The sequence below is a fragment of the Pelodiscus sinensis genome, chromosome 1 (genome assembly GCF_052426305.1).
Source record: "Pelodiscus sinensis isolate ZL-2025 chromosome 1, ASM5242630v1, whole genome shotgun sequence".
In the NCBI taxonomy this organism is placed as follows: Eukaryota; Metazoa; Chordata; order Testudines; family Trionychidae; genus Pelodiscus; species Pelodiscus sinensis.
In genome coordinates, this window is record NC_143052.1 from 335,152,144 (window position 1) to 335,178,349 (window position 26,206).

A 26,206-nucleotide genomic window follows, 5' to 3' on the forward strand; every position below is an offset into this window, starting at 1 on the left:
ATCACTTTCACCACACCATTCCTGATCTTGTGTATCTCTGTCATATCCTCTCTTAGTTGTTTCACCTCTAAGATGAGCAGTCTTTTAATTTCTCCTCATATGGAAGCTGTTCCATACTTCAGATTATTTGTGTTGCCCCTCTCTGTACTTTTCCCAGTTCTAATACATCATTATTTAGATGGGACAATCAGTAACAGCACAGCAGGGCTAAGACAGACTTCCTGCTTGCCTGCCTTGCACACCATTTCTGGAAGCAGCTGACAACCTCCTTGCAGTCCCAGGGAGGGGGGACGGGATTTCCATGTGCTTCTCCTACTCTGAGCATTAACTCTGCAATCCCATTAGTTGGGAACTGTAGCAAGTCGAAGCTGTGGGGGTGGTGCTTGCAGGCAGCAGTGCACGGAGTCTCTCTGGGACCGCCATGTAGGAGTAGCTGCTAGATGGTGATGCTTACGGGTTAACCTGCAAGCCTGGCAAGCCCCACTGCACCGTGAGCAGAGGGTGCGCCAGCACGGGCACAGCAGCCACCGCCCATGGCTGCCTCAGCCTGGCCAGGCCCACCATGCCACCATCAGGGGAGGCTCTCCAGGCCTTCCTATAATCCCAAGAAAATTGTCTATAGTTCTTAAAACAACATTGTTTCTTGCCTGAAGGCAAGCTTAATGTTTGGACATGCTCCATTGTCAGTCAAGGTTACACGATTACAGGTGCAGTTGAAGAGTTCTTCAAAGAAATTCCAAGTCCTTAACCAATCTTATTTTATATTGTCTCCACATGCTTCTTCATCGCTTGTAATTTTTTCCGGCTGAAAAACTTCTGAAAAGAACTGTCTGAAAAATGAGTACGCTTGCTGCAATTTTTGTAATTAGGGACCTGAGTTACCTGGAAGAGTGGAGAAATGATGAAATGGCTGCTGATTAATTTCCAGTAGCAGAGAAGTAAAAACAGGATTCAAATGAAATTTGAAGGGTCACAGAGAGAGACTTATTTTTAAAGCATCTTCATTCTATCTGTAATATAAACAAAAGAAGAGATACTGAAGAGATAGTGAACATTTATGAAAGCAAAAGTGACATGGAAAGTCTGTATTTTTAAATGAAACAGTTGCACATTATAAATCTTTCCTATTTTTCCTATAAATCATGGCCTATCACTGCAATTATAGCAATCTAAATAAAAAAGATTCTAAAATGTGTATATGCTAAAGCTACCTAAAACTACCAAGGACCAGTGAAGATACCTGGATGTAAGGTAGGTACAGAGATTGCCTTTTTTTCTGATGTTTAGAAAGCGTTTTTTTAACAGCAAACCATACAATACTGTAATAGATGAAGACAGGTCATCAGCTAAATTGCACCAACTTCAGAGTATCCAAATATGTGTCGTCTTCTCTGTGTATTGGACAATTGTATAAAGTGCGATAATTTTAGAAAATGTAAGTGTGGTTGCATATAACCTATAATTTCACTTTAGATGGAAGTTATTCTTCTACATCATGACACTGAAAGGCTGGAAACCATGTGGCTACATGAAAGCACTCAAATTATGGCATCAATGTCCTTTTTTTTGTTTTAGTGGGGAAGAGTTTGTTGCTTCCTGGGCTTTGAAATGCTAACACTAAAGAGTTAGTGATAGAAATGTAGCCGTGTTAGTCTGGGGTAGTTGAAGCAAAATGCAGGACAATGTAGCACTTTAAAGACTAACAAGATGGTTTATTAGATGATGAGCTTTCGTGGGCCAGACCCACTTCCTCAGATCAAATAGTGGAAGAAAGTAGTCACAACCATATATACCAAAGGATACAATTTAAAAAAATGAACAAATATGAAAAGGACAAATCACATTGCAGAACAGAAGGAGGATGCGGGGGGGTGGGAAGGGGGAGGAAGGAAGGTAAGTGTCTGTGAATTGCTGATATTAAAGGTAGGGAGAGTGGGATGTTTGTGAGTTAATGGTATTACAGGTGATAATTGGGGAAACTGTCTTGATAATGGGTGAGAAAGTTCAAAGACTTGTTAAGTCCTTGTCCGTAAGTGTCGAATTTTAACATGAATGACATGAATTCGACACTTACGGACAAGGACTTAACAAGTCTTTGAACTTTCTCACCCATTATCAAGACAGTTTCCCCAATTATCACCTGTAATACCATTAACTCACAAACATCCCACTCTCCCTACCTTTAATATCAGCAATTCACAGACACTTACCTTCCTTCCTCCCCCTTCCCACCCCCCCGCATCCTCCTTCTGTTCTGCAATGTGATTTGTCCTTTTCATATTTGTTCATTTTTTTAAATTGTATCCTTTGGTATATATGGTTGTGACTACTTTCTTCCACTATTTGATCTGAGGAAGTGGGTCTGGCCCACGAAAGCTCATCATCTAATAAACCATCTTGTTAGTCTTTAAAGTGCTACATTGTCCTGCATTTTGCTTCAACTAAAGAGTTAGTTAATGATAGAAGTATGCTCGGTGCTTCTAGTGAAACTAGAAACTGCTTTAAATTTGCCTGGCTGTGGGTCCATCAGGAACTTTAAACTGGGCATGGGCTATTTGAAAAATTCCTGAATCTTTGCAAACCTGATCCAAATTTTAAAGTGAACCTATCTGGATCCAAACTTTCCATGGATGAAAAAGACTAGCAGGTATATTGCTCTAAGGGCCCAATCCTGCAAAGTACTGAGTACTTCCTACTGACCTCCAATACCAATGAATTCAACAAGATCCAAGGCACACATTTTTATTCGTTGTGGCTACATCTACACTGCAGGCTTTTTGCGCAAGAACAATTGTTCTTGCACAAAAACTTGTGGAGTGTCTACACTATACGTGCATTCTTGTGCAAGTAAATTTACAGTAAGGCATTGCAACAGAGGGCTTTTTGTGCAAGAGTTATTCCTTTCCCCATGAGGAATAAGCCCTCTTGCACAAGAGCTCATGTGCAAGAAGGCACTGTGGACGGGCAACAGGGGTTTCTTGTGCAAGAAACCTCTATGGCTAAAATGTCCATCAGCGCTTTCTTGCGCAAGAGAGCGTCCACACTGCCATGGACAAAAGCACATGGCAGTGTGGACATGCTCTTGCGCAAGTTATTTTGCGCGAGAACTCTTGTGCAAAACAGTTCTTGTGAAAGAAGCCTGCAGTGTAGCCGTAGCCCGTGAGTTCAGTGGGAGGTAAGGGGTCTAGCTCTGAATTTCACATTACTGTAATTTCAATATTCAATAAGTATTGAAATATTTAAATTGTTTTCCCTTTTTCTTTTTTTCTCAGGCTAGTCCTGCCCCTATAATCGTCAACACAGACACCTTGGACACGATTCCTTATGTGAGTATGACATTTTTCCCTCTTTTGTAAGCAGCTAAAATTGCAGCCTGATCTATCTTGACTTCCTCCCCTAGAAAAATTCTCTTCACTGTGTATATAAAACATTAGTCAAATATATGCACAGAATGTTTCTTAACGTAAGTTGTATCTATTTTTATAAAGACTAAATGGATTATATGGTTTAAATCTTTTCTAGTTGCACAACTCAGGGAAGTTAATATAGTGAGATGGTATACAGTGAAATGTACTAATTTTTCTAAAGATTTTTCTAAAACAAAATTTTTAACTAACCAAAACTAACTTTTTTGAAAAAATATTGTGGATTCATTGTGACTTTCACTTTTCAAAGTTCAGCTGTAATACTTGAAGAGTTTTATTTGCAGATCAGCAAATATCCCTAATAATGATAGGTTTTGTTGTTTGGGGACTTTTTTTTTCCTGAAGAAATTTCAGGATATATAAGTAAAATTTGTGTCAGAATTTCTAGCACACGATGCAGGGGGAACATCTTATTTCAATCCTTCATCTGTTTCTGTATTTCTTTTAAGACTAGAATAATTTTAGCTTGTGTCTGTATAGCACTTAGCATGAGGTGGGCATTTGTCAGATAAATAATCATAATTTAACTTTTAACTAGCAAGAATGTGATTTTATATTTTAGAAATAGAAATATTAATGCTCAGTTTTTAGCCTTCTCCCATTCTGCAGAGTTGTTCAGAGGTTACTGTGTGTTATTAACAAACAATAATGGTGATAGGCTCAGATTCCAGAAAGAGCAGCACCACATGAAATGTATTTTCCCAAGACTGATCTAATTACAGAATTAGTTCCTATTGTGTAAATCTCTCAGACTGGAATAATTTTTGGGTGCAAAGTTGCTTCCTGCAGGTTCTCTCTACCCAAGCAAACTGTATCTTTCACTACAACCTGACGGAAAACTTAAAAATGAATAGTGGTACCAGGGCATGAAATGAATGTTTTTTCATCTCAGTATAGAGAGCCAAACTATAATGCAGGAGAGTGCAGAAAACAAACACACACAAAATAAAACAAGCACAAATATATTGCGCAACGTGTATAAGTAAAGAAAACACAAGCAAATTGAAAGTGGCAATACTGAAGTAGTATTTTTCTGGTTTGGTCCTAACTAAACAGTTAAAATCTTATTTCTGATCCACTTTTTTCCCAATTCGGAAAATAAGGACTGTGTAAACCCAGTAGAGTTCAAAACTTGGCCCTCTAGGAATGTTTTTATTTTTAGTTCAAAATTGTGATGATCAAACAGAGACTAATTGACAAACATAGTAAAAGTTGCACTGTAATTTCAGAATAAGTGCATTCATCACAGGTAAGCAAAGGACCAAGAATGAGGTTATTGTTAAAATTTTGAAAAGCTTTTATAATTCTTCATTTCACCATTCCAAAATTTTTAAATTTATCCAAATGTTGAATGTGCAACCATTTGTATTTCTTGCACTTGAATAGAAATCCTAATACCATATAGCATAAGGCTGTACAATGCCCTTGCTCATTTTATTTTTGCAACTGCTTATTCAAAATTACAAAATGTTATTAAAATCTGCATTCATTGAAATTCAGTGCCAGTCTAGTAGGAATACTTTTTGATGCATCTACTTACAACAAGAATCTATACATTAATTATAGTTATAACTCTGTAATAGATAAACTTTGTTCAATCACCTGTGAATAAATAAGCCCATTTTAACACCAAGCCATCAGTCATGTCAGAAAAGCAGTTGTTAATGAGCTTGATAATCATAAACAAAGCATGAAACAAATAAATTCCCAAACCTTAAATGGGCAACAGTTTAGAAGTTCATTTTTTCTATGAATGTTAATTATAAGTAGAGTTTATAGAACAGGTTATTATTAAAGTTGCCCGACACTTCGTTGCAGATCCTCTTTTCTGTTGCTTCTAGCTGTGTCAAATGTTAACTGGGCAAAAAAATCTGTCCTGTGTGTCTGCCTTAGGCTGTTTCTGCTCCCCTTCTCCATTCTCTGAAAATTGCATTCAAAATGGGTCAGATATCTCCATGAATGAGGCTAGAGAATAATACCCATAATACCCATTATTTTGCCCATAAGCCAGGCCAAAGAGTTTGCAGGGCCCAAGGCAGCACTCTGTGGTTGACTGGGCCAGGCGGTTCCCAGCCAGGGCAGCAAGCGAGCAGATAGCTGGTGGGTGCTGGGCAGCATAGGGCCCTGAAGGCACGGGCCTTGCCCTAAGGCTGAGCCTGTTTACCCATGTTACAGAATTTTGGTGAAAATCTCAAGTGTCCCCATGGTTTAGAGCAGGAATTTGAAATCTGGCAAGGGCGGGAGTGGCCCTTGTGTCAGGGACATAACTTTTATGGCCTCTCTGAAAATATACACAAGTTTGGCCAAATGGTAGGCCTTGAAAAATTAGTTAGCACATGTTGAGTTTAGATTTTAGATTCTGTCTGCACTGGGCATGCTTTAAGCCTGGAGCTGAGGAGGGCTTTCCCTGCAATTATAACTGTGAGTTGCTGCATGGTGTGCTGGGTCCGAGCACCTGAATTGACAGCAGGAAAAAAAAATCTGTGTTCTGATGGCTTCCCTCCCCAACTGCCTGATTCAAATTCAGAGAGGACAAGAACCAGACCGGGAGATGTGATGGGTGAGGGTGGAGTGGATTGGGTCAATGATCCTGAGGAGGGAGGGGCACAAACAATCTGGAGCATGTGGGTTATATGCTTCCATTAGTCAAGGAAGCAAGCTTCAGACTAAGTATATTAACTAGCAGTTAATTTACCAGTCGAGTAGTCGATGGAATTTCCATCAAGTACTCGACTAGTCGATAGGCACATCTGCATTCCTCCTTTGAAATGTACAAGAGCCTCCGCTGGGGCTCTTGTCGATTTCAAAAAAGGAATGTGGAACTCTGCCTGCAGCCTGGGGCTAATGGGAAGTCCCGCTGGCTCCTGGCTGCATGCGGGCCAGCTTTGAAATGTACAAGAGTCCCCAGCAGAGGCTCTTGTGCATTTCAACACAGAAGCGCCCTTGTGGAGACTGGGGTGAGCGGGGGACTCAGAGGAGGATGCTGATCCTGGACTCCATGCTGCGCTGCCACTTTGAAATGCGGCGGCGGCACCTGAGGTCAGCAAGGGACTCTCCAGCTGACCGTGGGTTCCACGCAGCATTTCCTCAGAACCCGGGGTCATCTGGGCTCTGCACGGTGCTACTATTTTGAAACGCTGAGGTAGGGGCTTGGGCAGGGACATATTGCAGTGGAAGGGTTAGAAAAGATCATGCTTGAGGGGAAAGGAGCAGAAGAGCGTGGGGCCACTATAGCAGACTGCCTCTACAGCCTGGAATGCAGCCCTAGTTTATTGAGTCAAATCATTCTGCTGTCAGCAAACATATGCAAACATTCCTCTCTAGACAGTCCACAGAAAGGGTGATAACCAGCTATTGCTAACAGTTAATCTGTTAGGTGAAGTGGCAGACATCTTGTGCATTGGATCTAAAGAGTTTAACTGTGCTGATGACCCACATAGACATCAGTATGAGGCAGCAAGTCTGAATCTGATTTTTTTTCAATGCACTTCTCTATAAAAAGGAACAAAAGAACCCTAGTAAATTGCATTTGTGTGCACACGCTAAATTAAAAGAATATTAAGGTTTCAAAGTCAAGTACTCAAAAGTTAGGCAATATCTGGATGAAGAAATGCCTGCACATTTGTGGAGCCATGAATGGGGTGTGCATACTTCAGGAGGTGTAGAAAAAGAGAAGTTTTTCTTTCAGGTAAAGGTAAGACCTGTTGCTCATATTGTAGCCCTCAGAGGCAGTAGAGAAAGGGATGTGTCAGCATGTTCCATACCAGACTACCTGCACTGTAAAGGAGTCTCTTCCTGAAAGGTATGAACCTGGCTGTGGATATAGACCAGGCCCTGTCTGTCCTCCTGCAAGAAGACTCAAGATAGACACAGAGACTTAGTATACTGCAGGCCAGAAAAACTCTAGGATCTCCTTCTAGAGTCTGACCAGGGTTTTTGGAGATGGACTCAGGGTGTTGAACATGAATAGGACTAGATGGATAACCACTAGCACCTTCCCCCCAAAGGGAAAGGTACCAGTGCTGCTGTGCCCACCTTTACAGCTGGTCAGATACCTTGGTGTCTAAAGCAATACAATTATCTAGTAGGGTGGGATCAGTGACAGAACCGTATGTGGTCAGATAACAGTGGGCTCACACTTCACCAGATGGTACTGAGCTCAGGTGGGAGAGAGCTCATCTGCCATCCATCCCCAGCCATCAGGTCAGAGCATTTAACCCAGTTGCCCCAGATGGAAGAAGCCACCAAATAGATGGTTTGCCAAGCTGTACCAGAGGTGAGGCTTCGTGTAGATGGGAGGTGACAGCAGGGGATTGGAATAGCTACCAGAGGGGAAGGCAGACATGTTAAAGGGAAGGGTGGGGGTAGAGAAAATGGAACTTAACTGCTCCGCCCTAGTAGGCCACATGTGGTGGAAGAAGGTGCAATAAAAGTGGAGGGGTTAATGAAATAAAGTCAGGCAGATATGGGACACAATAGGCAGTGTGATGGGAGGGACCCTAGCAACATGGGGTGGGGAACAGCTGTAAATGAAGGTTACAGTGAATGGTAGATGAAACAAAATGGTGAGGGCAACCACAAGAAATGAGAGGGTCCAGATGTATGAGGCAACTGGGGCTGGAATGAACGGGGCAGGCGAGGCAGGGAACAAAATGTGAAGTAGGCCCACGTGAGGTAGTGAAGGCAGGTGACAATGAATGAAGAGAGGTGGGGAACTGAACAGGCAACAGATTGCAAGGGGAGAGAGCTGGGGGACTGAGCGCAGACCGAGGAAATGATGGGGCAAGGGAACATGTGCACTCAGGAAGCTAGAGCATCTCTGCTGTAGTCCAGTAGTGGGTGGGTGAAGGAAAGCAAGCATGTGGTGGGGGACTGAATGGAATGTGGAGAGAGCCCAGTCACAGCAGAGAATTACTAAAACCCAGGTTTCCTCCCAGTCAAGTACAGTAACTACCTGCCATGGAGTCTGTCTGGGAACAATGAATATTTTAATGGTTTACAAAGAAGAAGCAGAAAACATTAAAAAACAACAAATAGTCTGGTAACACTTTAAAGCCTAACAAAAATTGTAGATGGTATCATGAGCTTTCATGTGTTTAAGTCTCAAAACCAGTGAATACTTATTTATGCAGAGTGGAATACTTCCATCGAGAGGACTTGCAAGACACATCCCACAGTACCCTAAAGTCCAGAGGGTTGGGCAGTCACCAGGGATATTTGATCTTTGGTTAAAATCCCTGCTCTGAGTGAGGTATGACAGGGATCTGAGCCTTGTTCTCCCATGTCTCCTGCATCACAGGTGGACTCCGGGGTATTGGAAATACTGGGGTGAAGGTTTCCTTCCATAGCTGCTGTTAAAAATTCCACAGCCCACCAGTGCAACAACAACTCTTTTTCTGCACATAAAAGCCAGGGCTGGCATTAGGGCATAGCAAGCAGGGCCCTGCAAAATTCAGTTCCACAAGCTTTCACTTCAGCCCCAGGCTACGAGCTCCAGGGAGGCAGGACTTCATCCCATGCTGGGCTCCAGGGCAGCTGGGGTTTCAGTCCCTGCTCTGCTCCTGAGCTTCAGCTCCAGGCCCCAGCGAGTCTAATGACAGCGCTCTTTGGCGGACACCTTGCAACCTGTTTGTGAACCCCAGGAGCTGCAAATGCCCGATTGAGAACTGTTGAAGTAGGAGAGGGATGAAGATTGAAACAGCGCTCGTGGTAATGTACTTTTTCAATGGCTTAGTTTTAATGTGAGTGAATCTTGGTAGAAATGGAGATCATGCAGGATAATTAAAGGTGGTAAAAGGCATACCTAACGATCCTTCCATTTGGCTCTAATTCAATAAGGGTATGTCTACACTAGCTCATTAGTTCGAGCTAGGTAGGCAAATGAGCGCAACCGGAGTTGCAAATGAAGCCCGGGATTTAACTATCCCGGGCTTCATTTGTATGTTCCCGGGCGCTGCCATTTTTAAATCCCCCTTAGTCCGAACTAACTGGAATGAGGAGTAACAGTTAATTCGAACTAAGGAGTTAGTTCGAATTAACGTTTAACTGTCGCGTCTAGCCGCGGGCAATTAGTTCGGACTAAGGGGGAACTAACTTGATAGCATACTATCAAGCCAGTGGTGGTGATAGCTGGGTGCCCCAGGCCCTTTTGAATCACTAGGCCCCAGAGTGGTTGCCTCCTTTGTCCCACCATCAGTGGGCCTGATGAGTAGTTAAATTAAGAAACTGTTTATTCCAAAATGCCTTGGTCCCCTGGCTTGATAGTATGTTGTTACATGTTCACTCTTTTTTTTTTTTCTATCCCCTGATTTTTACGGAGATTTGGGCAGTACCTACAGCCTTAATAAAAGTATATTTCTATTATTTTGTTTCATGGAGACCCAAAATGCAGAAGAACACTCCTTTTTCTTTTACCAGAAGTATTTCCCAGAGCAATAAGAACTAATGAGATGACCAGAGGCAAACTTAGTCTTTTTACCCATCATGACAATGATTGATATAGGGAGAGAAATCTCTAGGAGATGTGATAATATTCCTCCAAAGCATATTTGCCCTGAAACACAACTAGGTTCTTTTTATAGCTTCCTTATTGTAACTATAAAAAAAGTTGCAAATGATGCTTCCTCTGTCAAACTGTTCATTCTCCAAGGGTGATGAAATACATGCGCCTGACAGTGAATGAACTTTTCTTGTAACAATTACTGTGGAACATGAAAGGAATTTTGAGAAACTTGTAATATACAATTTGATACTAGTGGTATTAAGGAGCTGGTAGGAGATGAGGGAGTTTTGCCATAAGCATATTTCAGAAGTTTTAAGATTAATTCTTTTAATATCAGTTTTATTGTTCAGATACATCAGCTATGTTGTCTTTCAGTTAAGATATTAGTTGAAAAAAGGTAAAAATATTTAATCTCTTCTTTTTGGAGTCCCCTTAATATACGTTTAAATCCAGATCTTCCAGTGATGCTGCCCAATATTGGCTTGTTGTTTCCTCTCTCTGCATATATCTGTTGTCTCTTTGGGGCAGGGACCATATTTTGTTTGTATGGCACCTAGTATAGCTGGGTCCTAGACCATGACCAAGGATCCTAGATGTTATGGTAATACAAATAAATAATAACTTTGGTATTTTTAGTAGGTAATTGGTGTTTTCAGATATATAACTTGGTTCCTACATGTTGTCTTTTTAAGGTTTTTCTGATGGAAATGACTTAAACACCCAGGGATTGTTTGTGGGCAGACACCAGTAAAAACATAGGTATTAAAATCCACACTTAACTGTGAGATATTTGCACCGTGTACTGTCATCTTAGATGTCAGTGAAAATGTTGCACACCCATTTTATTGTGATCTGTGGACTTTTATGTTGTCTTCACTTTTGTCTTCTGTAGTGTTCTAGAATTACTGTTACGTTGTCTGGAATTTCTGCTTCCAATAATAAGAAACATGCAAATTATGGTAAAATACTTAAAAGGCTACTTTTTCCCCACAAAAAACTCATATCTATGTATGGAACTTTCCTAAACCCTGAAAAAGGAGGCACTTCTTCTTTACTGTTAGCCTGCCTTTAGAGATTCTTGTCCTACATATCCCTTATCCATGGAGGCAAGAGCAGGATATTTTTCTATATATTGCTTTGATTGCAATAGTGCCTAGATTCTCTACCTAGTATTAGGGCCCCATTGTGCTAATATGTTCTCTACATCTATTCATGAAACTGCATATGAACAGGACGATTGGCACAAGTTCATGAAGAAGAGGAATTATTTTTATTCAGATTGTTTAAAACTTTAATTGGCTGTTAACTCTTATTTAACTAAACAGTGGAGAGGGGAGAGCTTGAAAACAATAAAAACAAAACAAAAATGATGTAAGGATTTAAGCAACTCTCAGTCCAGGTCTCTGGGTTTTTATCTGTACCATAACTATTGTTCCCTCTAAGGTTTTCCATCCTTGGGTGTGTTGAATTTTCTTTTGGGAGTTTTGAAATGTCGTAGGTGCAACATCAGTATAGAGGTAGTATGTGCATGTTCACCCACCAATACAAACAAAAACTGTAAATATAAATATATATTTTCAGTAGTCCATAGATGTGGAAGAAAATATATTAAAAACAATGGCCAATTAACAAGTAGCAATGCTTATGATTATTTAATATGAAATCAAATAAAAAGAAATTAACTCTTCCCTTGGCTGAAGAAGTGGGTTGTGTCCACAAAAGCTTATGATACTGTTTGTATATTTTTGTTAGTATAAGGTGCTATAGGACCAGAATTCTACCAGATAGCAAGGACCTGGCCTTAATGCAATATAGTTTACCATGTATTAATTAGTAACACAGGATTTTAAAATAATCATTAAGAACAGGTTTAGGTATCTGTTTTAGGTATCTGCAACTCTCAAAAAATTGTTAAAGAATCTTTTTCTTTCTTACATAAGCTATTAACTCAGGAGTGGGCAATAATTATTGATTGGGGGGCCACTCCAAGAATTGGGTAAGTCATCGAGGGCTGCACTCTTTCATTATATTAACAGAGGAGGTACGGGCGTCTGGGATGGAGGTTGGGTGCAGAAGGGAGCTTGGGGTAAGGAATTGGGGTATGGGATCTGGGAAGGAGTTTGGCTGAAGTAGAGGATCGTGACCTGGGGCAATGAACTGAGGCGAGGAGGGGGTACAGAGCTTGGGAAGGGATTGTGAACTGGGGAAGGGTTGCAGGAGGGGGGTGCAGGGATTTGGGCTGTGACTAGGGATAGCAGATTGGGGTGCAAGGTCTGAGAGGGAGTTGTGACCTGAGAAGGGTTATAGGAGAGTATGCAATGTTGGGAAAGGCATAAGAGGGCTGGAGCAGGGGTGCAGAAGGTTTGAGTTTCATGGGGTAGGAGGGCGGAAGGGGGGCAGAGGATTGGGGGAGAGAGGGTTGGGCTGGGGTGCTAGAGACAGGCTCTATCTGGGAGACCTTACATGGCTCCAAGCCAGCAGCTCAGCAGGTTTCTTGGCCAGGGTTCCTACCTTCCAAAATGATGCAGGAGCCATGCTTATTGCTCTAAAACTGATTGGTGTGAGCCCAGGGATGAGGGAGGAAGGGCACTTCCCATGCTGCCTTGAAATCAGCCAGTGGGAACTAAGGAGGGGCGGAGGCAGCATGAAAAGCCTGTCTCCCCTCTCCAGGTTCTAACTGTTTACAAGCACACACGTGGCCCTGCAGCCGGTTTCACTGAGGGTGTATCTAGACTACAGAGTTTTGTCGACAAAAGTGGACTTTTGTCAACAAAACTATACCTGCGTCTACACTACCACTGAGTTCTGTCGACATAACGTCGACAGAACTCAGCAGTTTTGTTGACACTGGTAAACCTCATTTTACGAGGCATAACGCCTTTTGTCGACAGAGTTCTGTCAACAGAAGGTGTTATTACATGTAGGCTTCTGTCTAGACTACAGGGTTTTGTCGACAAAGCAGCTTGCTTTGTCAACAGAACTGAATGTAGTCTAGACGCTCTTTGTCGACAGAAGTTTTGTCGACCGATACTGTCGACAAAGTTTCTGTCGACAAAACCCTGTAGTCTAGACGTACCCTGAGTGCCTAGCAGGGCCAGGCAGGAAGGGAGCCAGCTGAGGTTCTCATGGCTGGATTGGGCCTGCAGATTATCTTTTCCCCACCCCTGGAGTAGAGGCTGGAGCCAGCTTCTCCATTTGTAGTAGATAGAAGCACCTGCTGCTGCTTCTGCTCCTCAGAGGGGATGAGTGCCCCACCCCCCCTTTCCCAGCTGATCAGCTGAACTCCCTGCCTTGGGTGGGGGGGCGCTCTGAACCTTTCTGCAGGTCTCAGAAAAGGGTTGTGCTGCCGCACAACTGGGCAGTTTACTGGGAACTTTGACCATAACCAGGAAAAATGACAATTGGTATCAAGGAGGAAAAGGCAAGGAAGGAAAAATGTAGAAAACATATACTTTCCTACCTTTCTACATCAGAAAAAAGCAATAAAGGACACTTTACAATAGTTTTCACATTGTTACCTTTAGTATGGTATTCACTTTTGCCTCTTACATGAAACTGACTACTAACTCTTGGTCAATAAAATAGGTGTGAAACTTTCCACTAAATGTTTACTTTCTTGTTATTTTTTAATTGTTGTAAACTGTATTATTTTTCATTATTTAAAACATATTGTTTTTGCCAGAGGAACCATAACCCCCATGAAAATATTAGCCATATTTTGATTTTACCAATATCCATCTAACTCTGTGATGTTTCACTCAAGGGTATTTTACTAGAATTCTGGAGCATGAAAGAGTAATGATCTGACATTTTGAATATATGCTGTGAATGTGTGATATAAATTTATATGAAGAACTAATGGAAGAGAAAAAAGACCAAGATAATAAAAATAATACTTTGTAAAAGGGACAAATGGACAGGAACTAATAATTATCAGTATTGACTCCAAAATGTGAATGAGAAGTCTTAAAAAACATCATCTGTTTTCACTCAGTCCTTGTGAGGTGCAAAAGAATGAATAGAGAATGAATGTTTATCACCATAACTTTTTTACATGTCAAATCTACAGTAGTTTTAGAAAGACATGTAGAGTTGACAAGATGGTGCAATGAGTTAATTGGGTGGTAAACGATTATTTCTAAGTTAAACAAAAGCAACACTTCTGTGATGTCCCCTATCCAGGCCTTAAATTCTCTGAGATTATTTCTTTCAGCCCCTGAGGCAGTCCCTCAATGCAGGGCTCCAGGCTCCAGCTGTAGGTCAGGAGGTCTCAAGGCTTTAGCCCTATGGGGGTGAGAAGAGTGTGCCTGGGCTCCCTTGGGTTCTGAAAATATTTACTGGAGCTCTGCTCTGGACAGCTCTAGCTGAATTTAAGTCCTGCTTCTATCTAGTTATCAGCCACAACATTTGTAACAAAGCGAGGATGATAGAGCACTTTTCAAATATTAAGGCATTCAGTTATTAGTTTTCAAGCCGTGGGGCCTGTGTCATGGAGGGTGGGGGCACCAAGCAACACAGAACTGAGATGCTTCTCAGTCAGCTGCCTCTTGAAGTCCTGGCGATGCTGTCAGGAGACTGCTGTCATGACTGACTGTAAATCTTGCTGAGGTTCATGGAGGGCCTTGGTTCAAGTTTGGGTCAAGCAGGCAGCCTTGGGGCAGGTGTGCATATGCATTCCTGGGCCACTAGACTTGGCAGGCGGTGGAAGGGATCAATGCAGGTTAGCCTCACACTGTCTTAAAAAGCAGCAGTGAACCTGCCCAGTAGCTGCAAATGGTCTTGCAGGGCTTGGCAGCTGGTCAGAAGTGGGAGCATCTGTGTACCAATTTTTTTTCCTGAAAGGGATGTGCATAGAGGTAAGAGTGAATTATGGATGCCTCTGCCTTCCCATCCCCTGCAGGCACCCAACATCCCCTGCCTCCTGCTTTCTCTAGCACTGCCATGTTAGTTATCTGGCCTATCTCTGGCCTGCCTTAATGATCTGAGGATGTGTGGACAAGAATCTCCAAAGGGCAGCTAAGCCAAAAATACCCTCCCCCCCAAAATAAAACAACAACAAAAACCCTGGAAACCTCTGAAAATGGTCTTGCATGGTGATTTAATGTCTCCTGAGGAATTTTAAAAAATCAATTTCCTTTAGCTTAAAATTCTGAAAAGGGCTCCATTTGAATGTTTGAAATTAAAATGATTTTGACTGTTTTAATAAAAACCATCTGTATTTCAACCCACACTAGTGTCTAACAAGTCACATGCTGAATATCACTGCATGTTCAGACCATTTTTCTTGTTCATTCCAGCCTGCTCCTTTCTCATTGAGTTGCTAGCTCATTGGGCATGAAGCCTTTCTTCCTGGTTGTCTGTAAAGCATCTGTAACTGTGTTCTTTCTCAATTATCATAGAATATCATAGAATACTAAGACTGGAAGGGACCTCGAGAGGTCATCGAGTCCAGGCCCCTGCCCTTATGGCAGGACCAAATACTGTCTAGACCATCCCTGATTGACATTTATCGAATCTACTTTTAAATATCTCCAGAGATGGGGATTCCACAACCTCCCTGGGCAATTTATTTCACTGTTTGACCACCGTGGCAGTTAGGAACTTTTTCCTAATGTCCAACCTAAACCTCCCTTGCTGCAGTTTAAGCCCATTGCTTCTTGTTCTATCCTCAGAGGCCAAGATGAACAAGTTTTCTCCCTCCTCCTTATGACACCCTTTTAGATATCTGAAAACTGCTATCATGTCCCCCCTCAATCTTCTCTTTTCTAAACTAAACAAACCCCATTCCTTCAGCCTTCCCTCATAGGTCATGTTCTCTAGACCTTTAATCATTCTCGTTGCTCTTCTCTGGACCCTCTCCAATTTTTCCACATCTTTCTTGAAATGCAGTGCCCAAAACTGGACACAATACTCCAATTGAGGCCTAACCAGCACAGAGTAGAGCGGAAGAATGACTTCTCGTGTCTTGCTCACAGCACACCTGTTAATGCATCCCAGAATCATGTTTGCTTTCTTTGCAACAGCATCACACTGCTGACTCATATTTAACTTGTGGTCCACTATAACCCCTAGATCCCTTTCTGCCGTACTCCTTCCCAGACCGTCTCTTCCTATTCTGTATGTGTGAAACTGATTGTTCCTTCCTAAGTGGAGCACTTTGCATTTGTCTTTATTAAACTCATCCTATTTATCTCAGACCATTTCTCCAATTTGTCTAGGTCATTTTGAATTATGACCCTATCCTCCAGATTAGTTGCAACCCCTCCCAGCTTGGTATCATCTGCAAACTTAATAAGCGTACTTTCTATACCAATATCTAAATCGTTGATGAAGATATTGAACAGAGCCAGTCCCAAAACAGACCCCTGCAGAACCCCACTTGTTATGCCTTTCCAGCAGGATTGTGAACCATTAGTAACTACTCTCTGAGTATGGTTATCCAGCCAGTTATGCACCCACCTTATAGTAGCCCCATCTAAGTTGTATTTACCTAGTTTATTGATAAGAATATCATGCGAGACCGTATCAAACGCCTTACTAAAGTCTAGGTATATGACATCCACCGCTTCTCCCTTATCCACAAGACTCGTTATCCTATTAAAGAAAACTATCAGATTAGTTTGACGTGATTTGTTCTTTACAAATCCATGCTGGCTGTTCCCTATCACCTTGCCACTTTCCAAGTGTTTACAGATGATTTCCTTAATTACTTGCTCCATTATCTTCCCTGGCACAGAAGTTAAACTAACTGGTCTGTAGTTTCCTGGGTTGTTCTTATTTCCCTTTTTATAGATGGGCACTATATTTGCCCTTTTCCAGTCCTCTGGAATCTCTCCTGTCTCCCATGATTTTCCAAAGATGATAGCTAGAGGCTCTGGTACCTCCTCTATCAGCTCCTTGAGTATTCGAGGATGCATTTCATCAGGCCCTGGTGACTTGCAGGCATCTAACTTTTCTAGGTGATTTTTAACTTGTTCTTTTTTTATTTTACCTTCTAAACTTATGCTAACTAGCTATGCAAGGGATCACTCACCAGTGTCAGTCCCCGTAATACACGAGGTTCAAAGGGATGCCGGAAAGGATGAGACCACAACTGGGGGTTTCAAAAAGCACAAACTGATTTTATTTTGATGGCGCCAGACAATCATCAGAACAAAAATTAAACAGATTGCCAGACAACACAAAACAATTCCCTGAGGCTTTTCTAAATCACAATAATTCCCAATAACTGCCCAGGGGTTAGGAACAGTTGAATTAACACTGGTATTATCCATAGGGCTGACTATTTACACAACTTTATACAAGGAAACAGTAAAAAACCTAAACCACAACTATTTATAAACTAACTTAGTAACTTTTTAGCCACTGTCACTTGGCAAGCAATAAGGACAACTAAAAAATCAATTAGGATAGGGATGATGGGGGGGGGGGGGGGGGTGTTATACCAGTTCTGGAGACAGCAGGAACACAAGTACCGGTCACACGCTCATAAACTGTCTCCACTCGGGTCGACCAACTCGGAGTACGCTCAGTAAGACTCAAGAGCGGGGGGTGCAAGGCGTCTGGGTGATCAGGCCAGGCGTTCACTCAATGCGAATCCCCAGTGAGAGAGGGGCTGCCTGCCTGTTTTATTGCCTGTGAACTTATCACCCCATAGGTTGGTTTTTGCTGCAGTGGGTGGAGTAGCAGGCCTGAGCACCAGTCAGCCCACTGGCTGATCTGTTACTGCAATGGGTGGAGCGAGCAGGGGAAGATTATTAATTTACATGCCCTTATATGGAAAACACTCCACCTCACAGACAGAGCCCCCTATACCAACCTCAGAGGTATTACAGGCTATGGCTCCCTGCGACGGGCAGCCATTTCTGATGTTCTGTCTCGGACAACCAGCAGTGCTCCCTGGTGGTCAGGCAGTGGTGTTGCTGGTTGTCTTCCTCTCTGGTATTCCCCTTTCTGCTTATAGGTGTACCATGCAATGATCTGTTCTTTTATTGACTGAGCCAGGTCACATGCTGGAGCTTTATCCTCCTGGGGTACCCCTAAGGAGTCAAATGATGTGGAAGTCTTCAGAAGTCAGCAGGAGCTTCTCCACATTATCAGGACATTATCAGTCTCTCCTTTGCAGGATTGGTCAGATGAGCATCACCACTGCTTGGGCAACAAGAGCTCCTGTACTTCTCCTTCCTAGCAATTCCTATAATAGGTTAGCTGTATCAGGTGTAGAAGGGCAGGACTTCCTGGGAAGCTCCCTAACTCTTTTATTCCAGTGTGAAGTTGTATACGCCACATAGTACCACCAACTTCTTCTGTTAAAACCTGTCCTATTTGCATTCAAATTAAGTGAGAGGGTTTGTGACAAGTGACACATATCTTTAGGCCATTCTCAAGTGTGATGTATTCACTGATGATCACTTTTCTTTCCCTGTGTGCTTTGTAAGAACTCTGTAGACAATGATTTCTCTTATATCACAATGGTTTTGATTACTTAAAACTTTTGGTGGTGTTGATATTGATCAGTGCCTTGCAAGCTCCTTTCAGTTACACAATTTGAAACAATTTTCATCCTGTGGCAGATTGTTTTTGTCAAGCTGCCTTTCTTTGAATGTAGTGGAGGGAAGGGCCACCTATTACACGGTATACACATTCTTCTTTATAGTTCAGGCCTGCAAGAAATCATAAAGGGAATAGTTACTTAGCTTTGTTTCTGAGCTGGGTGACTTGAAAACCTTTGGTTTGCCAACCTTCGGTTGTGGGAATTAATTTGATAGGAGAATTTAATGGTATAAAATGGATTCCTATACAGTAGTTTAAGCACAGTTAAACATGGGTAGGAGTTTGTTCATTCGGTGTTCTTTGGCTGTAAACTTTATGTAAGTGAGGGAGTGGTCCTGCTATTGTGGGGAACTTTCCTGGCTTCTATACCACCCCAGTGAAATGGACCAGTGAAAGGATCTGAGTCCCCGCTCCCACTTCCTTTACCCCATTGCTTCCCTGATCCTGAGGGCTCCCCCTCTACTCTCCTGGGTAGCAGAGCCCTCGAAACCCCAACAAGGCTGGGCCCAGGTTTCCTGGGGCTTAATCCCCGACCTTGTAGTCACTAGGGGCAGGAGTTAGGGTGTCCCCACTCCGAGGTGCTCTCTTTACACTGCAGGCCTTCTTGGCCCAGTGATCACTTCATAAGGTTCAAAGCAAATACGATTTATTAAACATCAACTGATTAAAGAGAAAAGAATAAGAAAAAATGAGAATGGTTAAATGAGAACACACAGCCCTGCTCTGTAGCACAGGGACATCAAAACAGCAGCCTGCAGAGTGTAAGGACAGTCCACAGTCTCTTCCTTAGAGGCCCTGGATGTGCTGCAGGCACTGGACACACTTGCTCTGGCAGTGACCACACAGCCTTAAGCTCTAAGTGGCCAGACCCCTCTCCCAGTCCAGAGCCTCTCCCCAGGTCCCAGCTGCTCACCACATCCAGCTGCAGGCTGTGCTGCTTGGCCAGTCTCTAGCTCCTTGCATTGCTTCTCTGTTCCTTTTGGCTCTCTGAGCACTGCCAGTCTGCTGCTCAACACAGGGTCTGCGTTCCTTGAGCTGTGTGTGTCTGGCTCTGCTGCTGCAAAAACTGCCCCTCAGAGAGACCCTGAACAATCCCAGCTCACAGGGAGGACGGGGCCTGGCCTCTTGCTTTTCTCACTGGCCTGTCCAACTTTTCAATCAGTCTGAGCTGGAGTGTCGGCTGCTTTCCATTGTCTCTGGGGGTCTGTCAGTCTCATGGACCCTTCCCCTTTTGATACTGGGAGCTGGCAAGCCAAAAAACTCCCACAGAGTTTAAGTAAGGGGCTAACAGTCCCCTTACATTTAGTTTGTTTTTATAATGGGAAGCATTAAATTAAAATGGCCTAACCTCATCTTTCCTGATGCACAAAGTAATGAGCAATGCTCATTTAATCCTTTTAGGTATATGCATAGGTACTAAATGTCTAGTTCTAACCTAATCCAGGATAAATTTATGAATCAGGGTGAGCCTCATATATTTATCTCAAGATGGAATTTAATCTTTATCTGCATTTGCCTTCTTATGTCTCTTGTTGGGCTAAATCCATTTCAATGTATTGATATTATTTTAACCAGTTAAAATATTTAGAGCTAGAAGCACGTGTCCTCGCCTGTTATCTTTTCTTTCTTCCCATATTGCTCCCCCTCATACTGCTGTCTCCTGTTGTTGTGTTAAATTATCACTAGCCTCAGTGCAAGTTGCCAGATGGTTTCAACAGAAATACCGGACACACTTGACATTACATCACAAGCTACATTACATCTTATTTAGAACATACCAGGTATTTTCTCATTTATATTTTCTCAGTTTGTTTCCTGAACAGAAAGCTCAAATACTGGACTGTCCAGTTCAAATCTGGACACCTGGCAACCCTAGGTGCAACCACACAGGAGTATAAGGCCCTTACCCCATGAAACTGTGCTATCCAGATTTTAAATTCTGTGTGGAGTTTAAAGCTGCTCTGTGGTTTCTCCTACCCGTACGGAGCAAGTGGGCGAGGAGGAGCTATAGAGGTATGAGAATGGAGCAATGCTTCGATGCTCCTTCCCACCATCTAGGAGAAAGTGGCTAAGCATGAAAGGCTGGGAAGGGCAATTTGCACCCTTTCAAAGGTAGCTATAAATGATTTCCCTCTAAATTTCTGGACAAGAAAATGAAAAGTCTGAGTTACACTCGGTGCCACCCCGGGCTCTTTATGGGTCAGTACAGCTGCTACCTCAGAGCTGTTACTCAGACATACCCACAAGATCAATCTGGCCCTAGACAGTAAGCTGTTTTGGCAAAGGAATATCGGCTTACTATATTTTTGTGAAATGCGGTGTTCTGTATGGCACTGTAAAACTAATGAACATGAACTATATGATGTGTGCATATCACTTATATGCAGACATTTAGGGTATGTCTACACTGCATTCCTCTTTCGAGAGAGGAATGCAAATGCAGCTGAGCTAAATTGCAAATGAAGCATGGATTTGAAAAAAGAAATGCTGTCTAGACATGGTTATTTCTAAAGAAAACCCATCTTTCAAATTACCCTTACTCCTTAGAAAATGAGGTTTAAGGGTAATTTTGAAAGAAGAATTTTCTTTTGAAATAACCACGTCTAGACACCCTATTTTGAAAAAAGAAACGCTATTTCGAAGTAGCGCCCAGACTCGATTATGCAAATGAAGTGTGGGAAATTCAAATCCATGCTTCATTTGCAATATCACTCAGCTGCATTTGCATTCCTCTCTCAAAAGAGGAATGGAATGTAGGCATACCCTTAGGGTATGTCTACACTACCCCGCTAGTTCCACGAGGTGTACCAGTAGTTCGGAATAGGAAGCCTAGTTCGAACTACCTAGTTCGAGCCCTGTGTAGCTGCGCTGCACGGGGTTCGAAACAGCGGGGTTTTAAAAATGGCGGCTCCCCGCTTATGCAAATGAAGCCCGGGAAATTCAAATTCCGGGCTTCATTTGCAAGTGCGGTATGCCTACATTACCCTCCTAGTTCGAACTAGGAGGGTAGTGGAGACATACCCTTAGAGATTTAGGCAACTGGAGCTTTAACATCTTGAGCTACAAGGTTCTGATCTGGAATTTCTCAAAACATGGCATGAAGTCAGTTAATGATGTTTTCATTTAAATTTTGTCCTTTCAGTTGTGGTGTAGTCTTTTTGTGCTCTGCTGAATGGCTGCTGTTTTCTATCACAGACATAGTACATTTCTGCAGTGGTAGAAGTGATTTCTAGATGCTCTGTATCCCGCCCAAAAATTATTCAGAGGGTTGATTCAGTTAATTTTAATTTAAAGCAATTTTTGATCCTCAGAGGAAAAGTATGATATAAATGTAAACTAATAATAATATATAAATACTTCAAAAAAATTCCCTAGTGTCTGGCATGATTAAAAGGGCAGTAAGTTTGTAGTTAAACTTCTGAAATTCTATTACAGGAGATCACACACTAGTTCAATACAGAATTCTCTGCTTTGCTGATTTAGCACTGGCTCAAAATATTTTTTATTGATTTAGGCCTTAATCCTGGAAACTAGTGTTCCACATGATTGTGGCCTTAATAACCTTGAAAACAGTACATTACAGGGATGCAATTTTGGGCTTATGTTCCAGTCATCATGATTTCGATGGAACTCCCTGTTTTTAAAATAATTTTAAGAGGATACTATGGACATAAAAAAGCAAAAGGAGAACAAATGCAGAAAGGAATTTCTGGCCTCGATTTATTTTAGTTCTCTGTTGCCTGTTATTTTTTTCTCACTACCAGTGAATGTCATACTTCTTTCATTAAAAATATAGCATTTCAAAGAGGAGATTTTCTAAAGTATTCAATGCATTGATTTTTTTAAGATAGTCATATGCCCCCCGATTTTAACACTGAGTCTGATTGTACTCGTATCAAAAGATAAGACAGTCCCATTGTCTTTTTATAAAGCCTTTATTCATATGTGATGATAATTAAGGCTCAGTCCTGCAAATACTTACAAACATTCTAACTGTAAGTACATCCATAGATGTTTGCAGGTTTGGGGCTTAGTGTGTAGCATATTGCAAGTTCCATGTGTACAAAAACTTCTCAGCCCTTGCCCAGAATCACTAGAGTGATTTAGAAACCATTAGATTTTTAAAAAATAAGGCTCTTTGTTTCCCTTCTTGTGGCTTGGAGGCTCTAGGGATCAGGAAGGGATTTTTTCCCTCCTCCACTGTATTCTGAGGTGTATTTTTTGTGGTTTCTTTTCTCTGAAGAATCAAAGATGACCACAGCTGGAGATTGGATACTAGAACAGGTGGACTGCTGTTCTGAGGTGGCACCGAGTATTCTCCCTCCAAGGTGCTCTGCTAGGGGGGTTCTCACTCACATGCTCAGGCTCTAATTCAGGTTTGGGAAATAAAATGGCAGGCTTGATGGGCTGCCGCTACTACATTTCCTTGTGCCTCTACAGGTATGGGCACTTGTAGCTCCATTTGGTCATGGATCACTGTACCTGGCCAATGGGAGCTGCTGGAAGCAGTATGAACTGGATCACCTTTTCCTGCAGCTCCCGTTGGCTGGGAATGGCATTCTGTGGCCAATGGGAGCTGCAATTGCCTATACCCGTCAAGGCGCAGATATATATAATGGCGACCCACCAGGGGCTAACTTTGGCAAACGGGATCCAGCCCACAGGTCGGTATTTGCCCACCCCTAGTCAAACTGATCATCATGCGTGGGATCAGGAAGATGTTTTCCCCTTGCATCATACTGGCAGTGATCTTGGGAAGTTTTTACATTCCCCTGAAGCATGGAGTGCATGTCACTTGCTAGGGTTGTCTTCACGTCTCACTTAGTCAATTTCATGTCACTGCAAGGACATGATGCACTGGTGTACCTTGGTCCCTCCTATTTTCTGCCTGTGACGCAGAACAGACTAGTCTCCTGTTGGGCTATAAGAATTTGGTCTAATTTAAATTGTGTGTGCTGCGTGGTATTGGTGGTCGACGCTGTGCAGGAGATCAGACCAAATGATATGGTAGACTTCAGCTTTAAATTCTATTTTTCTGTCCCAAACATCTGTTGCTAAGAAGGTTAAAAATGTTTATTTAAAATAAATAATTTAAAGCTGGGATTTTCCCCTAATCATGTGATTCTGGGAACTTTGGCTTTAAGAGAAAACACCAAAATGCAAGACTCCAGATAAAATCCTAAGTACTGGAAACACCACATATGCACATGCACGTGTGCACATAGAAGGCTACACAAAGGGTGTAGCACGAGGTAGTACTACTTACTGGATTTCATTATAAATCACACTAAGTACATTTCTGAAGAATAGAAAATTAGCATTTCATAAGGGAATTGTGCTATTTTCCACTTCTTTTAAAATGTTAATCCATATAAATACACAATTAAAAAAAATTCCTGCAAAATTATATATGAATCTGGCCTTCATTATAAAAATCAGTATCTTGTGAATGTATCATGTATAGCATCTCCTAGGCATGTGTAACCTGTGACCTGAGACTTGATTCTGGAAAAAAATGCAGTACTTTCTAACTTCAGTTATTAATAAATAACTCCAGCCTTTGGATTCAGTCAAGAAACACCTCATTCTGATGCTTAACACAGAGATTTCCATTAACACACAGGTGAAAGTGTAGTTTACTGAACTGCAAAAAGAGCATAGTTCATAAAAAGAGAGTGTTGCCCTTCTATTTCAGTATAGCACGTGCATATGTGATGTATCTTGCTTTTATGCTTTGGCCTACATAGTTCTGCTGGGAACTAAGCAAGGCAATGTGTGCCAATCAGCAATTATTCACATTGGTCTTGAGGAGAGTCAGGTTTATATTTTTCGATTACTTTTCCATTTTAACACATCCAGGAGAACTTTATTGAATATGCAGGTTAACATAAAGCTCCAAAATTCAGAGCAGAAGTTGTTTGTGTTTGGGATTTTGTTAAAGCTACTGGGCTGTCTCTACACTGGGCCACTTATTCCGGAAAATCAGCTGCTTTTCCGGAATAAGCTGCGAGCTGTCTACACTGGCCCTTGAATTTCCGGAATAGCAATGATGTTCTACTGTACAAAATCAGCCACTATTCCGGAAAAACTATTCTGCTCCCGCTCGGGCATAAGTCCTTATTCCGGAACACTGTTCCGGAAAAGGGCCAGTGTAGACAGCCCAGTAGTCTTTTCTGGAAAAAAGCCCCAATCGCGAAAATGGGCTTTTCCGGAAAAGCAGCCTGCCAATGTAGACGCTCCTTTTCCGGAAAAACTGAAAACGGAATAGTATTCCGTTTTAAGCAGTTCCGGAAATTCATGCCAGTGTAGACACAGCCCTGGAGTTTAAAACCTGGATTTGATATAAATTCAAGGGAGTTTTAATCAGGTGTGTGTTTGTTTTTTGAAGCTGCTGTGTGGGTCATATTCTGGTATCATGTCTGCTTTTGATGGCTTAATAAGTTTGCTGTCTGTATTACAGGGTTCTGAATGGGTCTCTTGTAGTAAGTGGATACAAAGTGTACAGATGCAAATAGGGACCATATAGAGAGAAAATGTGCAACATCATCTGTATTCTCAGCCCACCAAAGGCGTTTATTTTCTGTCATTTTATATGTATGATTTCATTTCTCATGTATTAAATGTGTAGTTGCAAAACATGTGATATAAAGATTAATGGCACTTCTGGAGAACACATGGGTTAAGTTTGCCCAGGGTATAGCTTTATTTTACATGCCTCTGTCATATAATTGTTCTTAATTGAATTTGGTAACACAGCAGATGGTTAGCGTATGTGCAGATAAATAATCACTTTAGCTCTATAGTTGGTTTTAATGTGATTTGGGGAAGAGCTGTTTACTGTATCACTAAGGCAGCAATGCAGTACTAAAGTTGACAGAATAGGAGCCTGGCAGAAATGATCTCAAGTCAGTAATTCCCCCAACACACTGGCTGCAGCTGTTCCTGAAGGCTCAAGAAGCCCCAGGCAGTGTGAGAGTGAGGTAGAGGGGGCCATGCCTGAGGATGTGTCTAGACAACAGGGATTTTTCGACAAAAGTGGCCTTTTTTCAAAAAATCTTTGCCTGCATCTGGACTGCAGCCGCGTTCTTTTGAAAGTAAATCGAAAGTACGCGGCAGTTTTTTTGACTGTGGAAAACCTTGTTTTATGAGGAATAATGCCTTTTTTCAAAAGTGCTTTTTCAAAAAAAGGTGCTATGTAATGCAAACTGTGTTTTTTCGAAAGAGAGCATCCAGACTCCCTGGGTGCTATCTTTCAAAAAAGTGGCTTGCTTTTTCAAAAGTACTGGTTGTAGTCTAGACACTCTTTTTCAAAAGAGGCTTTTTCGAAAGTATATTTCGAAAAAGCCTCTTTCGAAAGAGGCTTGCAGTCTAGACATAGCCTGAGTTAAGGGATGTTGGGTAGTGCCTGCATAAACTTCAGGCCAGGTATGGTCAGTCTGGGGAGATGACCAGGGTGGAGTTCAGAGCTTCCGTAGGCTATGGCAGCAAGTGACAGGCAGTGTGAGTGATACATGGTGCCTAGGTAGTGGAGCTCCTTGAATCTTCAGAGCAGTAGAGAGGTATTCCAAATGCTAGGGTGACACTAACCAAACCACAAGGGAGCATAGTTAGGGCCATTGAAACTACAGTGCCACTTACTGAGCAGCTCAGGCAGAATGTGGGTTAAGATTTATGGTGGCCGTGGACACAGAACATTTGGGGACTCCTGACCTGGCTGGCAGCTGGG

The 26,206-nt window shown here is 42.1% G+C and overlaps 1 protein-coding gene across 14 annotated transcripts in view; it reads left to right on the plus strand.

Annotated features, from left to right (window-relative positions):
• The window catches only part of DLG2 (discs large MAGUK scaffold protein 2), a 1,584,089-nt gene that overhangs the window by 979,782 nt on the left and 578,101 nt on the right, over positions 1-26,206 (plus strand). For all 14 annotated transcript variants that reach the window (XM_075919430.2, XM_089775764.1, XM_089775765.1 and 11 more), the window contains one exon: positions 3,273-3,326. In XM_075919430.2, the coding sequence (XP_075775545.1) occupies positions 3,273-3,326 (54 nt within the window). The remainder of the gene's footprint in view (positions 1-3,272; positions 3,327-26,206) is intronic.